General features: G+C 46.4%; 1 protein-coding gene across 1 annotated transcript in view; it reads left to right on the forward strand.

The window, feature by feature from the left end:
• Positions 1 to 601: 601 nt before the first annotated feature.
• ADAMTSL5 (ADAMTS like 5) overlaps positions 602 to 17840 on the forward strand; it is a 287008-nt gene continuing 269769 nt past the window's right edge. Inside the window, exon 1 of the mRNA XM_078668537.1 lies at positions 602 to 841. Within this exon, the coding sequence (XP_078524663.1) occupies positions 825 to 841 (17 nt within the window). The 5' untranslated portion in view covers positions 602 to 824. The remainder of the gene's footprint in view (positions 842 to 17840) is intronic.

The raw sequence follows: 17840 nt of genomic DNA on the forward strand, positions 1-17840 counted from the left end.
ATCCTCCCCTCCACAGCTCTGTCCTAGCAGCATCCCCTCCACAGCTCTGTCCTAGCAGCAGCATCCCCTCCACAGCTCTGTCCTAGCAGCATCCTCCCCTCCACAGCTCTGTCCTAGCAGCATCCTCCCCTCCACAGCTCTGTCCTAGCAGCATCCTCCCCTCCACAGCTCTGTCCTAGCAGCATCCTCCCCTCCACAGCTCTGTCCTAGCAGCATCCTCCCCTCCACAGCTCTGTCCTAGCAGCATCCTCCCCATCACAGCTCTATCCTAGCAGCATCCCCTGCATAGCTCTGTCTGTACCTCAGAACAGCATCCCCCCTCACCCTCTCAGTCCCTTCGAACCCTCTCCTAGCAGCATCCCCCCTCACCCTCTCGATCCCTCTGAGCCCTGCCCGCACTCCACCCTTTGCTTCACTGCCCTGCCCTCACAGCCCCTCCTCCGAGCCCTGCCCTAACAGGCACTGCTTCTGAGCCCTGCCCCGTGCAGCCCCTCCCCTGTGCCCTGTCCTCGTAGCCCCTCCCCCTGTCCTCACACCACCCTTTGCTTCGCTGCTCTGTCCCTCTCATGACTCTGTCCCACTGAGTCCAGTCCTGGACACCCCCGCCTCTGAGCCCCCGGGCGCCCTCGGCCCTGTTTAAGGCCCCCCTCAGTTGATCCGGACGGGTCCACTGTAGAGAGGGGGGATCTCCGCCTCTGGATGCATTAGAAATCTTTCCAAGGGGGGAGCGGAGAGCGGCTCAGGGCGCCCCCGTGCTCAGGTGGTGGTGGATCCGTCCAGACCCCCCCCCCCCCCCGGGCACGCGGACCCCCCTCTGGGCCGGGATGGAGCCGTCGCACAGGTGAGCCCTTCCATCCTCAGCACCAGTCCCCAGCACCGGCTGGAGCCCTCCCCATAGGGGCCTCATCAGGGCCGGCGCTAGGCATGGGCAGTGTGGGCAGCCGCCCAGGGCCTCGCGCTCAGCAAAACACAGGGGGCCTCGCGCCCCTGTGAAAGGTCACACTTTCACAGCTCACTTCAGGGCCCCCGGCAGCGCCTCGGGCGCCTTGGTTAAGTACCGGCCATTCTCGGCTCTGTTTGGGCATTTTGTATCCAAGCAACAGAGGCCCCTTTGTTTCTTTCGAGCACCAGCCGGACACAGGTAAGAGAAGGTGGGTGAGGGGAGGAGGGAGCAGCCAGATCAACTGGCTTTTGTAATACTTCGAATCTTGGTAGGGCAGTGTCTTGTATCTTAAAATGTATGCATAAGCAATATTTGACTTGTACTGATCTGACAGGGGGGGCAATATTACATACACATCGAAAATATATTTACTGTTGCCATCTAAGCTAGGTACACCTACAATTGAAGCACACCCCTTCAGCTGACGTTTTTTTTTTTTTTGCTCTCTGATGAGCTCTCTGCAGTGTCTTGGGAAGTGCCTTGTTACGGTTTGAAGGCCCAGGGGAGGGGGGCCCCCTCCCAGGGCCTCATAGCACTGTGTCAAGCTGGAAGGTCATGGTGTTGGGGCCCCCTTCCCTGGGCCTTGTAGCCTTCGGTGTCTGTTTCAGAAAGCGCAGAAAGAGTGTAGGTTTTAAGCAGGACTCATTTATATATTGGTGATACATTTGGCAAGTTAGTGAAGGTGGCAATGTATGCCTCCAATGAGCCTGTCCTGGACTACAAAATTGTTATCATCTTTGTAATGTGGGCATTGTAGCCATCGGTGGCTATTGGGCAGGAAGCAGAGACGTGAAAAAGTAAGTGAAGCAAAATCAGTTGCAGTGGAAACCACGTTCATAAATTACTAGTAGAACAGCACCTTGCCGTTTAAGTATAGTGGACCTTTTAAACAAGCATTTGCAATGCAATAGGTCTCGCATTAGGAAAGTTTGAGCTATTGGTCTTGTAAATGACAATTTTATTATTTATGTGTTGGTTTTGAAAATAGCTAAATTAATAGCTTTCTCATTTACAATGCCAATAGTTATAACTTTCGCAAATGTGACACCTATAGCATTTGTAAAGCAACATGTTTTGTATTTACGTGACTTAGATGTATTGATATTACAAATAACAATGGCTTTTAATTTTTTAATTAATTAATACTTAAATAAAAGTGATTGTAATTTATAATGGCAACAGCTTAAACTTTTGTAAATAACTTTTGTGAAGATTATGTTCAGTGTATTTTATTGTGAAGAAAATCCAAGAACAGAAGTGAAATATTAACATAGTTTTGTGACATTTGTAATAAAGCTTGAAACATTGAGAGAATGTATTTGAACCAGTTGTTGTTGAATGGTTGCACATATTGATGCTGTGATGGCGCGGAGTGATGTGGTGGCGACGAGTGATGCTGTGGCGGCGACGAGTGATGCTGTGGCTTTCAGTGATGCTATGGTAGCGCATAGTGATGTTGTGGTGCCCCTGAGTGATGCTGTGGTGGCCCTGAGTGATGCTGTGGAGGCCGTGGGTGATGCTGTGGTGGTGCTGAGTGGTGCTGTGGTGGTGCTGAGTGGTGCTGTGGTGGTGCTGAGGGATGCTGGGGTGGCACTGAGTGATGCTGTGGTGGTGCTGTGGTGGTGCTGTGGTGGTGCTGAGTGGTGCTGTGGTGGTGCTGAGTGATGCTGTGGTGGTGCTGAGGGATGCTGTGGTGGTGCTGAGGGATGCTGTGGTGGTGTGGTGGTGCTGAGTGGTGCTGTGGTGGTGCTGAGTGATGCTGTGGTGGTGCTGAGTGATGCTGTGGTGGTGCTGAGTGATGCTGTGGTGGTGCTAAGTGATGCTGTGGTGGTGCTGAGTGATGCTGTGGTGGTGCTGAGTGGTGCTGAGTGATGCTGTGGTGATGCTGTGGTGGTGCTGAGTGATGCCGTGGTGGTGTGGTGGTGCTGAGTGGTGCTGTGGTAGTGCTGAGTGATGCTGTGGTGGTGCTGAGTGATGCTGTGGTGGTGCTGAGTGATGCTGTGGTGGTGCTGAGTGATGCTGTGGTGGTGCTGAGTGGTGCTGTGGTGGTGCTGAGTGGTGCTGTGGTGGTGCTGAGTGGTGCCGTGGTGGTGCTGAGTGATGCTGTGGTGGTGCTGAGTGGTGCTGTGGTGGTGCTGAGTGATGCTGAGGTGGCGCTGAGTGATGCTGTGGTGGTGCTGAGTGGTGCTGTGGTGGTGCTGAGTGACTTCTTGCAGTGATCATTTCGATGGCCATGCTATCACATCTCAACCATATTGCTTCAAAATGCATTTTATCCTCTAGTCCTGAAGTACGGCATAGACCAGAAGATGCTCTTTATGCGTTACTGGCAAGATGTGTCAGTAAATCAGATGCTCACTCCTGACCTGCGGTTCCTACACGTAAATCGTGCCTAGGCAAGCTAACACTTTTAACCTTCCAAGGTCGGTATATTACACACCCTTAAAGATTACGTAATAGTAACGCTCGCCACTGCACAAAAAGTCTGCTCTACATTGCTGTTCACTACCGGTAGGTGAGGTGGCCTCCTCTAGAATTCTCTGCGCTTCAACACTCGCCAGTCCTCTTATAGCTCCTTACTCATCTCAAGCACCTATGACCTAGGATACTAAGATTAAATGTTACTATGTTATGTTACGTCATGATGGTACCTTGACTCTACAACTTGATAGCAAAGCATGCTGTTCCGTCTCACAGTCCTCATACCCCACTATGCGATTGCTCCTCTTTCTTCTATACTGTGCCTGTACTCTTTGTTTGAAAAATCTCAATTAAAAAGATGCTGAAGCCCTTTGAGCCCAATGGGCAACGTGCCTGATCCTGAGTAATCACTGTTGTAGGTGCTAAGCTTCCTGGTGCAAGGTCGGCGATCTTTGGACCAATCTATGTAATTTTCACTTTCAAACTAAAACCAGCAGAATCAAAAAGTTTTAACTTGTCAGCTAGAAGAGCCATGGGCCAGATGTTCAAACATTTTTGTGGTTACAAGCGATCTGGTTTGGAGTTTGTGACCTCACTGCATTTTGCAACAAGCATTGTGTTCATTCTCTCAACCTTGTTTCATTGCAATATTTAATTTTATCTACTTTTGATAATAAATTGATATTTGCTCACGTGTTTTCAATCCCCTCTACTTTTTGTCCATGTTACTGATATCCACATTAGTTAGCTTCAGTGATGCCAAATAAGATCAATAGTACTGCGATGTCGCTTTCTGTGATGTCACTTCTTGTGACGCAATATGCAACAAGGGGGGCCTCGTATCTTCCCTTTCGCCCGGGGCCTCAGAAGGCCTAGGACCGGCCCTGGGCCTCATGATCACCGAGGCCGGGCGGGCGGGCGCACAGGGCGCCGGGCGGCCCCGGGGGCTGGAGGGGCGGGGGGAGGAGGGGGCGCAGGTTCAAAGCCCTGCAAAGCTCCGTGAACTTCCCACCGCTTTCAGGCAACAATAGAAGTGTCCGGCTAACTCTGGTGGTTCATGCACCTGCGGAGAGAGAGGGGGCTTTGACTCCTCTAAGGCAGCTCAGGGGGTTCACGTGCCTGCAGCAGAGCGTCTGCACTGTGCAGACCACAGAGATGTCCTTGCTGTGCATAGCTCAGTGGGTCACTGCGCTTGTCACAGAGGTTTGTTGTCACTGTGCAGTTGATAAGTTACATTCGTAATGTAGCACAGCGAGCTATCGACGGCCACCGAAGAGCTGCGTGCGAGCGCCTGGAACAGGTCAGAAAGGGGTGTTTTTTCCAGTCTGTTATCATCCTGATGTTGATATAAAAAAGGTTTGTTTGGGTATCCCAAAACAAAGTATCTGCAATTGTTGACCAATTGGAAGACTGTTGGCACCCATATAAGTCCTTAGTAAATGGTATCCCTGGTATCGAGGGGAGGGTATGGGCACTAAAGAGGGCCCCTAAGGGCCACAGCATATATGATGCCACCCCAAGGGGCCCACCCTCAAACTGCACACAGACCGCCACTGCAGGATGCGTGAAATGGGACACCCAATAGTGAAAACACGACACTGCAAACACCCTGTGTGCAAGGCTCAAACACACATACACTCTATGTAAGCCACCCCTGCAGCAGGCCTTAGAGCCCTGGGATGTATGACGTTTCAACGCATGCCTTTACAACGCAGGTTTTACAACGCAAGTCGTTACAACGACTTGCGTTGGGGGGCGCTGGATAGTGAATAGTTTAATTTACTATTCTAACTCCAGTCCCCGTGGATAGTAGGGAAGGTGTTGGATAGTAAATTGAACTATTCCCTATCCTAGAGCGCCCCCCAGTGCAATGCGTTGTAATAACTTGCGTTGTAAAGGTTGCGTCGTAATGGTAGTGCGGGGTAAAAGTTGCGTTGTAAAGGATGTTCCCCAGAGCCCTGAGGCAGGGTGCAGTATATTCCATGTGAGGGCACATATGCACGAGCAGATCTGCCCCTGCGATGCCAGCGCCACTGCGGGTCATTGCAAGCGATCAGGCAGCATGCACTGGGCACAGGTCACTACGAGCTCCCCAGCTACGTGGCGGCTTCACTGAAACCTAAAGTGTTTGGTATCAAAGGCCTTGACTTAATAAATCCATACTGATGGCAACATGGGCTTCATTAAAACATTCACCCAGAGGGCATCTTAGAGGCGCCCCCTGAAAACCTACCAGCCTTAGTGTGCTGGCTGACGGTATCGTCCAGCCGGCCGCCACAGACATGTGTCTGACCCCCTGCAGGTGAGAGCCCCCCTGTGCTAGGAGGCGTGATGCACTGCTAAACCAGTCACACGCCTGGGGGGGGGGGGATCTGCCTGACGAGCCCCACAAAACAAGGGGTCCACCATTTTGATTTTGGTGGAAATCGGGGAATTCTGACAAAATATCAGAATACAAATATCAAGGAGCAGAAATATCGGGTTTGCATTATATCGTGATGCACAAATATTGTGGACAAGAATATCGATTTTAAGATAAGTAATATCAATGTTAAAAATATCTATTTTGTTAACCTGTTGACGGCTGTGCGAATTCCGCAGCGGTGCGGGCATTCTAATCAGTGGGCGGGATTCGGACGCCGCCCGGCCGGCCGTCCGCAGCACGAAGGAGTTAATATCATTTACAAAAATATTGTTGTTAATAATGTCATTTTAAAATAATTTCTATGTATTTAAGTATATATATTTAATTTCTACATGTTATAAATTGTATAATTATTGTAAATATTTTGTATTGTGGTTTGTACATTTTTAGTTGTTTTTACATTTCATTTAATAGTTTATTTGTATTTTAGCAGATTGTGGAGTTTATACGGGTACAAGGTGAGAAGTAATTAAATATAATAATTAATTCATATTAAATATTTAATTGATAGCAAATTATGCTAATTGTGCAATTATTATTTTTAAATTGTGTTAAGATTGAGGTGCGGGTTGTGGGGTTTGTAGGGGTATAGGGTGGGAAGTAATTTAAATATAATTGTTTAATAATGAATTCTTAATTATTTAATTGATAATTAATTGTGTAAAATGTGTAATTGATTTAATATGCTATTAATATTTTTGGTGTGGGTTGTGGTTTTTGAAGGGGTAAAGGGTGTGAAGGAAATTAGTGATAATAATTCACTTTAATAATGAATAACTATTTAATTGATAGTTATGTAAATTGGGTGATTAAGAAATGTTGTAAGTTATATATGAGGTGCAGGTTGTTGTGTTTGTAGGGGTTTAGGGTGGGAAGTTTGTTAAATATAATCAATTTATTATTAGGTTTTTGCTATTAATTGTTTAGTTTATAATCATGCAAATTATGTAAATAAGATTTTTATTAATATATATTAGGTGCACATTGTCGGGCCTCTAGGGATAAAGGGTGGGAAGTTAATTGAATATAACTAAGATATTATGGGTTAATTGCTATTATTTGTTTAATTGATAATCATGTACAATTTGTAATTATGATAATTGCAAGATATCTTTTAGGTGTGTGTTGTTTATATTGTAGAGGTATAGGGTATGAAGGTATTACGGTGATAATAAACATAAAGATAGTTAATTATTGTTTTAAAAACGTGCTATAATGTCATGTGTTAACAGTGTTATGCTTTTTAATTTAAAATAACATTATATTTGTTGGTTGTTACAATTGTGTAAATATAGTGTGGTATTTGAATTATATTATTATTTGTTTTTATTTCAAATATTTATTACATATTGTAATAAATATGTACATTTATTTCAATTAAAAAAGACATATATATTTTAAATTTAAATACTTATATTTGTTGTTATTTAATGTAATTGTTAAAATATTTTATTTGGTTGAAGTGAACCTCTCTCTCTCAACTGTTGCACAGTCTGGAGTGGGAATAGTACATTTAATCCCTCCTGAGTCCAACCCTTTCCCTACGGTTGCACTGATTAGAGTGGGAATAGTACATTTTATTCCTCCGCAATCCAACACTTTCCCTACTGTTCCACAGAACGGAGTGGGAATAGTACATTTTACTCCTCCTGAGTCCAATGCTTTCCCTACTATTGTAGCAACTGGAGGGGGAATAATACACCTTACCCCTTCACAATCTAACACTTTCCCTACTGTTGCAAAGACTGGAGCGGGATCATTTTACCCCTCCTGAGTCCAACACTTTCCTTGTTGTTGCACTGACTGGAGTGGGAAAAGTAAATTATACCTCTCCTGAGTCCAACGATTTCCCTTTGATTGCAGAGACTGGAGTGGGAATAGTATATGTATTATTCCTACAATGTTATGGTTTTGTTTATATTGTTTAAATGCATATTAATATTATGTTTCTGTGTATTTGAGATTATATTATTTTTGTTTATTGTTTGTAATATGTAATATATTTTTAGTAAAATGTGATTTTTTATTTTGACTTTTTGTGTGTATTAAATTGGTAAGATTTTTAGAATTAGTTCAAATTCATATGTTACACTTTGTAATTTATTGTGTATGTGTAATTAAATATATATATATATATATATATATAACTGTTCTTTTTTAAAAACATTTACAAAAAAATTGTAAATTATAATATAAATGGTAATAATTATTTTAATAGTTTTAAATATATTTGTTTAAATAAACATACACACATATTTATGTTTTTTAAAATAAGTAGAACACTTATGTATAATTTTACATTATTTAAACATAGTTAAATTACATTACATTACTGTTTAATGTTAATATATTTCATGATTACTATGTTTATATTAAAAAGCAATGATTTTGGGTTCAATATTAGTGTATAATGATATTTTTTTCTCTATATTTCTGATATTTACATTATAAGTATAGGATAAGGAAAATGCTACTTACCAGTATGCATCTGTTCTTGGCATGTAGAGCTGCAGAGTTACACACTGTGCATAGATGCCCACCTAGTGTTGGGCCCGGATGTTTGCAGTTTGTTTTTGTTGTACAAAAGTCTTTGGAAGTCACAAGATAGGTAACTCCTCCTTTGGATCATACTGCGCATGGGCATCGGCTCCATCCTCAGATTGTTTTTCGCCAGTAGGGAAGTGATGGAGCTGTACAAGAGGCAGTAATGTCCATGTGATATGTATCTAATTGAGATAATACTTGAACAGATAAAGGTAGCCGGGGAGGCGGGTGGGCGTGTGTAACTCTGCAGCTCTGCATGCCAAGAACAGATGCATACTGGTAAGTAGCATTTTCCGTGCGAGGCATATGAGCTGCAGATTACACACTGTGCATAAATTGTATAGCAGTACCCACCTTTAGGGGCGACCACCAGTATCTGTTGCAGTTGTTTGAAACAGAGTTTTTAGAACAGCCAGGCCCACAGTGGCTTGTTGTTTTGTTTGCACATCCACACAATAGTGTTTTATGAATGTGTGCGGTGTACACCATGTAGCTGCTTTGCATATATCATCCAGGGGGATGTTCCCTAAAAATGCCATTGAAGCCCCTATTTTCCTTGTAGAATGGGCTTTAGGAGGAATTGTTAACGTACGTTTAGCTTTGTTGTAACATATTTGTATGCATTTAACAATCCACCTAGCTATCCCCGATTTTGATATGGGATTACCTTTATGTGGTGGTGAAAAGGACACAAAAAGTTGTTTAGTTTTACGAAAAGTTTGTGTCCTTTCGATGTAGTACAGAAATGCTCTTTTGACATCTAAGGTGTTTAGAGCTCTTTCTGCGACTGTTTGTGGCTGCGAGAAAAATACAGCCAGCTCAACAGATTGATTTAGATTGAATGGTGAAATGACTTTTGGAAGGAATTTAGGATTAGTACGAAGAACCACTTTATTATGATGCATTTGCAGAAAGGGTTCTTGAATGGTAAAGGCTTGTAGTTCACTAACTCTTCTGAGAGAAGTAATAGGTACTAGGAAAGCTACTTTCCAAGTTAGGAATTGCAAATCACATTTATGTAACGGTTCAAAGGGAGGTCCCATTAACCATGTGAGAGCAATGTTTAAGTTCCACACTGGTGAAGGTGGTGTTCTGGGAGGGATTATTCTTTTGAGTCCTTCCATGAAAGCCTTTATAGCAGGTACTCTAAACAGAGATAGATGTTGTCTATTTTGTAAATATGCTGCAATGGCAGCAAGGTGTAGTCTGATAGACGTGTAGGATAAATTACACTTTTGAAGGTGTAATAGGTATCCTATGATGTGTTGAATAGATACATCTAAAGGATTTATGTGGTTGTTTTGACAGTATATGACAAACCTTTTCCACTTAGCAACATAACATTCTCTAGTAGTGGGGCGTCCAGCTTCTTTAATAACATTCATACATTCTGGAGGAAGGTTGAGGTAACCAAACTCTATAACTTCAGGAGCCAGATCGCCAGGTTGAGCTGAGCTGGGTCCGGGTGTCTGATCTCTCCATGGTTCTGTGTTAATAGACGTGGAGATAGGCTTAGTTTCTGGTGTGGTACCACAGATAGTTGCAGCAGCGTGGTGTACCATGGTTGTCTGGCCCAAGTTGGAGCAACTAGAATGAGTGTTAGGGAATGTTGCTGTAGTTTGCGTACCACTAACGGAAGTAGTGGGAGAGGAGGAAAAGCGTACGCAAATTGTCCTGACCAGTTCATCCATATCGCATTGCCTTTGGACAGCGGGTGTGGATATCTGGCGGCAAAGTTTGGGCATTTTGCGTTTTCGTGGGTGGTGAAGAAGTCTATCTGAGGTTGTCCCCACATTTGAAAGAACGGTTGAAGAACTTGCGGATGAAGTTCCCACTCGTGGATCTGCTGTGTCTGTCGACTTAGCAGATCTGCTATGGTGTTTTGTACTCCTGGAACGTGTTGGGCTAAAAGGAATATCTTTAGTGGTATAGCTCATTTCCATATCTGTTGTGCTAACTGAGAGAGCTGCAGAGAGTGTGTTCCCCCTTGTTTGTTTATGTAGTACATAGCTGTCATATTGTCTGTGCGGACTAAGACAGCCTTGCCTGATACTTATTTTTGGAATGCTTTTAGGGCTAGAAATACAGCTAGTAACTCCAAGGGGTTGATGTGGAGTAACTTTTGTTGCGGTGTCTACCTGCCTTGCATGGTGTGATGCAGTAGGTGAGCTCCCCAGCTGGAGAGCGATGCGTCCGCTGTCATGACTATTTGAGGAACTGGCTCTAGAAACGGTCGGCCCTTTGAAAAGTTTTAGGTGCTCCACCATTGCAGAGAACGATGAGTCCGACTGTCTACCAACACTAGGTCTGATAATTGACCTTGAGCCTGGTTCCACTGGCGTGCCAGGCACTCTTGAAGTGGACGCATTTGCAGTCTTGCGTGAGGTACTATGAATATGCAAGATGCCATCATTCCTATGAGCTGCATGAACACTCGAGCTGGTAGTGAGTGTTGTGGTTTGAATCTTGTTAGGAGAGTTTGTACACTTGTTATCCTGGCTGGAGAGGGATAGGCTAGTGTTAGTTTGGTGTTTATTGTAGCGCCGAGATATTTTTGTACGTTTGACGGTTGCAGATGTGACTTGGTGTGATTTACTGTGAATCCCAAGTCGTGGAGCAGTTGAATTGTGGCGTGAGTGTGTTGTACACACTGGCTGTATGAGCTGGCTTTTATGAGCTAGTCGTCTAGATATGGGAAGATGTGAATATGCTGTCTTAAGTGTGCTGCTACCACTGCTAGGCATTTGGTAAACACCCGTGGCGCTGTTGTGACTCCGAATGGGAGCACTTTGAACTGGTAGTGCTGCCCGTCTAGCACAAATCTGAGATATTTTCTGTGCGCTGTGTGGATGGAAATGTGGAAGTAGGCGTCCTTGAGATCTAGAGTGACAAGGAAGTCGTTTTGTAAGAGCAGCGGAAGGACTTGCTGAAGTGTGACCATATGAAAATGATCCGACTATGTAAATGTTTAGAGGTCTGAGGTCTAGGATAGGCCTTAGAGATCCGTCCTTCTTTGGGATTAAGAAATATAGGGAGTTTAGGGCCCGATGTAGGTAAATCTTTTTTACCACTTCTTAAATACCGATTCATACCGAATCGGTATTTAAGAAGTGGTAAAAAAGAGGAGGGCAGATGTAGGTAATTGTATTCTTACAATTACCGAATCGGAAGGAATCGGTATTTACCGATTCGGTAAATACCGAATCGGTAATGCCCATTGATTCCTATGGGCATTGAAGCCCATAGGAATCAATGGGCATTACCGAATCGGTATTTACCGAATCGGTAAATACCGAATTTTGCAAGGGTGCAGGGGGTGTCACTTTGACACCCTCTGGCACCCCAATTACAGGCATGTGTGCCATGTGGCACACATACATGCCCTAAGGGCATGTCTGTGTGCACATGGCACCAGGTGTGCATGCACAGATGTGCATGCACACCTGGATTCGGTATTTCACCACCCAATTGGATTGGGTGGTAAAATACCGACTCCTAAAGGCCTGTGGCACTGTTTGCAGTGCCACCTACATCTGGGATTTACCGAATTGGTAAAATTACCGATTCGGTATTTTACAGAATCGGTAAATTTACCGATTCTGTAAATTTACCGATTCTGTAAAAAAGGTCCCCTACATCTCAATGTCCCATTTACCGGTCGGTAACGGCCGAATTCGGCCGTTACTTACCGGTAATGGCCACCTACATCGGGCCCTTACTCCCTTGTTTTGTTGATGCATTGGGACTATTTCTATTGCATTTTTCTGCAGGAGGGATATTACTTCCTGTCCGAGCAGTGTTCAATGTTCCTGTGACATTGGACGCTGCCTGGGTGGTATGTTTGGGGGGCAGATGTTAGTTCTAGACAGTAACCTGAATGAATTATTTGAAGCACCCACCTGTCTGATGTGATGTTTTCCCAGGCTGGTAGGTATTGTTGTAGTCTTCCCCCGACACGAGTGGAATGGGGTGGGGGAAGGGGAGGGAGTCATTGGGCGGGGGCACAGGCAGAGCGGGAGTTGTTGTTCTTGCCTTTGCCCTTGTTGTTACCTCTGTAACCACCCCTTTGGTAGCCCCTACTATAGGTGGATTGTGTGGGGGCTTTGTACGAGGTGGAAGGTGTGTCTGAAGAGTATCCCCTGGTGGCGCCTCGATAAGATGAGTGCGAAATGAACGCCTGGGAGCCTGCGACTGCAGGGCTCCCATAGATTTGGCTGCATCTGTATCCTTTTTCATCTTTTCAAGGGATACGTCTATATTGGGTCTGAATAAGTATTGCTCATCGAAGGGTTGGTTAAGTATAGCACTTTGAACTTCAGGTTTGAACCCTGATATGCGTAGCCAGGCATGTCTACACAACAAAACACTGGTGTTAACTGCTCTGTAGGCAGTGTCTTCTGCATCCAGTGCACAACGAATGGAGGTGTTTGTAATATTTTTCCCTTCTTGGATAAGCTCATTTGCTATATCTATATATTTATCAGGGAGGTGCTGCATTAGTGATTCTAATTCGTCATAATGTGCCCTGTCATATCTTGCCAATAATGCTTGTGTATTGGCAATACGCCACAAGTTTGCTGCTTGAGGCGCAGTTCTTTTCCCTGATGCATCAAGGAGCTTAGACTCTTTATCTGGTGGGGGAGCATCACCTGATGTTTGTGAGTTTGCTCTTTTGCGTGCATTGGAAACCACAAGCGAGTCCAGGGCCGGATTGGGAACCAAAACCGGCCCTGGCAAAGTGCTCAGCCGGCCCCCCTCCCCACTCGGGGGGGGGGGGGGGTTGGGGGTGCCGCCGAGCTATTTGCGGGGGCCGGTTTTCGGCCGATGGTACAGGTACAGGTACAGGGCCGATTTTGCAGCTAAGCTGCAAAAACGGCCCTGTAACAAAAACACCCCCCAGGGGCCCACAACCGCCCCCCACCCGTGCGGCGCACCGGGGGATTGCCCGGTGCCCGCTATGGCCAGTCCAGGCCTGAGCGAGTCTAGTGGTACTGGACCTTTAATATATGCTGGGTCTGAAGGGGCAGCTTTATATTTTTTGTCTATTCGTGGGTTAATTACCCGAGTTCTGACTGGTTCTTTGAAGACTTCAGGAGCATGCTTAATCACTCCTTTAAGCATGGGTAACATGGATGAGGACCTTTGTGCGTTATCAAAGGTCCATTAGGAAGTCTTCATCTACAGGGTCTGTATGCATGTCCACCCAATGTTACTGCGCAGCTCTGTGTACTAACTGATTAAAGCCCATAGTGTCTTCTGGTGGGGAAGGCTTTGAGGGGTATATGTCATCTGGAGGGACATTTGGGACGTCTGGGGTGTTATAATCATCCCACGGGTCAGGTGAGCCTGGAGGAATAGATGGATCATCTGCATTACCCCTATATAATCAGAACTATCATCCCTGTTGTCATCATCTGGTATGATAGAGGATGTAGGGGAATGTTGTGGTAGGGGAACAGGTAGTGATGGCATAGGTGGAGGAGAAGGGGAAGGAACTCTTAGAGGAGAGGTAGCCATGTCCTTCTTTATTTGGATGAGGAGCTGGTGCAGGTGTATCCAGTGGTCGTTTTTTTTAACTTAGAGTTAGTCGACCAGTGGTTGGATCTTTAACCAGAGTCTTTTGTGCAGGGTCTGGGGGAAATAAGTCCTCTGCAGGAGGCCGATCTTTTGGTGCGGAGGGAGGTTTCGGCACCGAACTGGCTTCTTTTGCTTTTGAAGCTTGTTGTTTGGCAATGTCTTTAACAGGAGAAGTAGGAGTCTTTTTCGGATACAATGTTTTTTTCGGCTCCGATGATTTTGTCGGTTCCGATGCATTTTTCGGATCCGATGGTTTTTTCGGTTCTGGGGGTCTTTTTGAATCCGAAGCGTGTTTGCTTGGTTCCGACCTGGGTTTTGGTGCCGAGGGACTATCAGTATGCTTCGGCGCTGATTGTTTCGATGTCGGCGTGGCAGCCGATGATGTCTTTTTCAGTGCCGGTAGGTGTGCGCCGGCACCGTGGGGAGGCCGATTCGAGCTCGAGACGCCGGAAGGCTTAGCGAGCTTTTTAGCCGGGCCCGAAGGCGGGGCAGTAGAAGCAGTGTCCCGGTGTGCACCCGAGCCCGAGGGCGAGGGTGTGACCGAAGCCTTTTTTGAATGTGTCGAGGAAGGGTCGGAGTCGACGGTCTTACTTACGACCCGCTGTGCTGGAGTGATGTCCTCGACTTCGGAATCTTCTGCCTCGGAGTTGCTGTCGACGCCATGTTGTTTTGGGACGTCGACGCCCTCTTCGAAGATGTCGTCTGTAATCGGAGCTGAAGATCGAGCCATTGTTCTCCTAGCTCTTCGGTCCCGGATCGTCTTTTTGGAGCGGAAGGTGGCACAAGCGGAACAGTCTCTGGCCTCGTGCTCCAGGGAGAGGCAAAGGTTACACACCTCATGAAGGTCGGTGTGGGGAAACTTCGACCCACATTGAGGACACTTTTTAAATGGCGTCCTTTCCATGAGCTGGAGTCGAGGTCTAGTTAGGCCCGAACAGAATCGAAGGCTTTGATGTTGAAGAGTAGCGTCGACTGGAAAACACATTCGAAACTATATTGTGAAAGCTGGTGAGGATTGCGCGCCAAAGGAAATCGGTTCCAACACGGAGCGCTGGAAATACATCCGAGCCTGGTGGCGGAAAAAAACAATCTGGGGATGGAGCCGATGCCCATGCGCAGTATGATCCAAAGGAGGAGTCACCTATCCTGTGACTTCCAAAGACTTTTCTACAACAAAAGCAAACTGCAAACATCCGGGCCCAACACTAGGTGGCCATCTATTCACAGTGTGTAATCTGCAGCTCATATGCCTCAAACCAATATTTTTGTACTCAATATTTTTGTCCCACAATATTTGGGGTTTCGATATTTTGTCAGTGAACCGGAAATAGGCATTCTGGAACATAATTATGCCCAGTCCCAACAAGAAGTGGCCATATAGGGGGTGTAGTAACCCCAAAGGTAAGTAGCCCATTGGCTACTAACTTCACTCACCTTAACAACTGATTCTGATTGATTCTTAAAATGGCAGTCGGAAGGTCGCACACGGAAGAGGCTCCCGAGCTTAGAATCACCTTTCACTGAAAATCCCTGCAAAAGCCGGCCTATGATGCCCTACTGCAGCGATGCCAACTCAACTTACCGCTCCAGAACCCTCTGAGAAGCTTGAGGGAGCAGCACCCGCTTCCTTGCTCCCAGAATGTCCTCCTTCACAACTGTCGTCCTTCACGATGCCCGTCCCGACCACGAATCAAGCCAAGCTCACGGTGAGAGCCAGAGGCTGACCCTGTCCACTTCTGCAATCCCAGTGACCGTCAGCCCACTGGGGTTGATTGCAGTGTCACTGGTGGCTCCTGACTTCTTCTCCCAGACCTAAACCCAGGTTTACTTGGTTTGCTAAATCTGAAAATGTGTCAAAAACCATGGGATGGAGGAGGAGCTACGCCAGCAACCAAGATGGCCGCGTAAGCTCCCGGCTCCGCCGACCTCCGCCAGCAGCTCGTATATCCTGTTCTCAATCCTGAATTCGCAACACTCTCCCGGGTTCGTGAAGTATTCCTGTTTCTAAAGGTGTAATCCCGAGCTTTTTATCTTGTCGGATGCCAAAGATACGCCGTGTTCCCATTCTCGGCCTAACATCGTGTGGAAGCCGGGGCCTCGATTTCTAGCCTATCCGAGTTGGAGTTGATCAACAACGGCCGCTGGACCTGGACTGAGCCCGGTCCGCCGGAATGAATCGTGAACTGCTTGTTTGATGCTGACATTGTGAGCGGTCTACACCGTGGAGACAACAGCGTACCGCACCGGTTGCCGTGTTCGGGGGTCCATCGCCCAGAGACCCTGCCCCTTCCCGGGGTTGACGGGCCAGGGCCCTCGCTGACGGCGAAGGTTTCGACTTGGCACGACGGAGAGCGCCCATTATTGCATCGGATTTGCTTGGCCTGTTACCCCAGAGAAGCCGGCCTCCGGGGTTTGAATCCTGCTCTGCCTCTTCGTGAGAGGAGATGGGGCGGACGGAAAGTACGCCATCGCTATGGGCCGTCATGGCCGTCATTGAGGCGCTCCATTCACAATCCACCGCTGTATTCCGGACACTGATCGTGCAAGTGGACGGTATCTTGGGACCGGCACACAACTCTCCGTTTAGTCCTACTACATCTGTGGTACCAGCGGTGCAACGTACGCCTGAGACCGAGGTCCCCGGGCAGAACCTGGATTCACTGTGCTTTGTCGGCCCCCAATTCACACTCAGCGAGCCCGTGATTGTCGCTATCGTTCCCTGCTCGATCCAGCTGCCGCCTCGTACAGATATGGACAGTCTTCTGTGCTGTAACAAGTTCCAAAGTAACTGTTGGGGAGATTTGCTATTTCTGGACACATTCCCTCACTCGTTTTGTGGCTATCGTGACCCTCTATCCTTTTGTCGATCCTGCAACACCGATGTGGACTTTAATGAACATTCTGCCTTTTCCTTTGTGATGATGGTTCGAGTGAAAGAGACTCTCCCGAAATACCGTACTGGTCAGGGTTGAACTTGAGGGCTTGGACTAGATAATATGGCTTGACTCAATGCCGGGATTGTAACATGTAATGTGCTGGGAGTTGGGTGGTGCTTTGTTATACTCCCCCGATTGGTTTGCATATTTTGCTAAATGTTGGATCGATTATATCTCGGGGTGGTCACTGCTGGCGGGGGGTATGGGAGACCGGGGGTGTGTTTGCTTTTACGACATTCCCTCCTCCATCTTTTCCCTTCCTTGGGGTTAGTTTAGTGGGCGACAGGCTCGCTGCTAGTGGGTTAGGTCGTAGCCATCCGCAGGGGTGCAGGGTGGGGGGTTGAGGGGGGGTTTGTTATTTTTCCTTTCTTTTGTTCTATGACCTTTCTATTTCCCTTTTCCCTTCTTCACAAGAGATGTGGCGTATTCTCCTGATCTTTATTCATCATATTCGGGTATCGAGTGTCTGGTCTTCATATCCTGTATTCTGGGTGGGCGGGATTCGGCGATGTTTGCTTAGGTTAACGGTGGCGTATTGTTTTACCTCTGCCCTACACTGCCATTGACGTCTTTCAGATGCTTATATTCGATGTGTATTTCCTCAATTGTTTTGCCCGTCCACCATTATGATATGTTCCTCCGAATGATGCCCGATATGTATATTTTTACTCTTGTGTTATAATTAATAAAAATATATATAAAAAAAAAACCATGGGATGTTTCGTGGGAGCACCCATGGGACGCCTCCATTGCACAGAGCAGCGCAACGCAGTCATTTGCGCTGCGTTGCGGTACTTCATATTTATGAAGCCATTCAAAGTCACGCAAAGCGGCTTTGCATGGCTTCATAAATATGACTTGGGGCTTTGCGTCATGCATGTACCAAGTTGCGTGGTGCAAACATGACGCACGACCCTCGTAAATATTCCCCTATGTTATCAATGCTTGTACTGTAGTATTGCTATCAGTAATGCTTCCACTGATAGTGACTGAG

This window comes from Lissotriton helveticus, chromosome 12, assembly GCF_964261635.1.
Source record: "Lissotriton helveticus chromosome 12, aLisHel1.1, whole genome shotgun sequence".
NCBI lineage: Eukaryota > Metazoa > Chordata > Amphibia > Caudata > Salamandridae > Lissotriton > Lissotriton helveticus.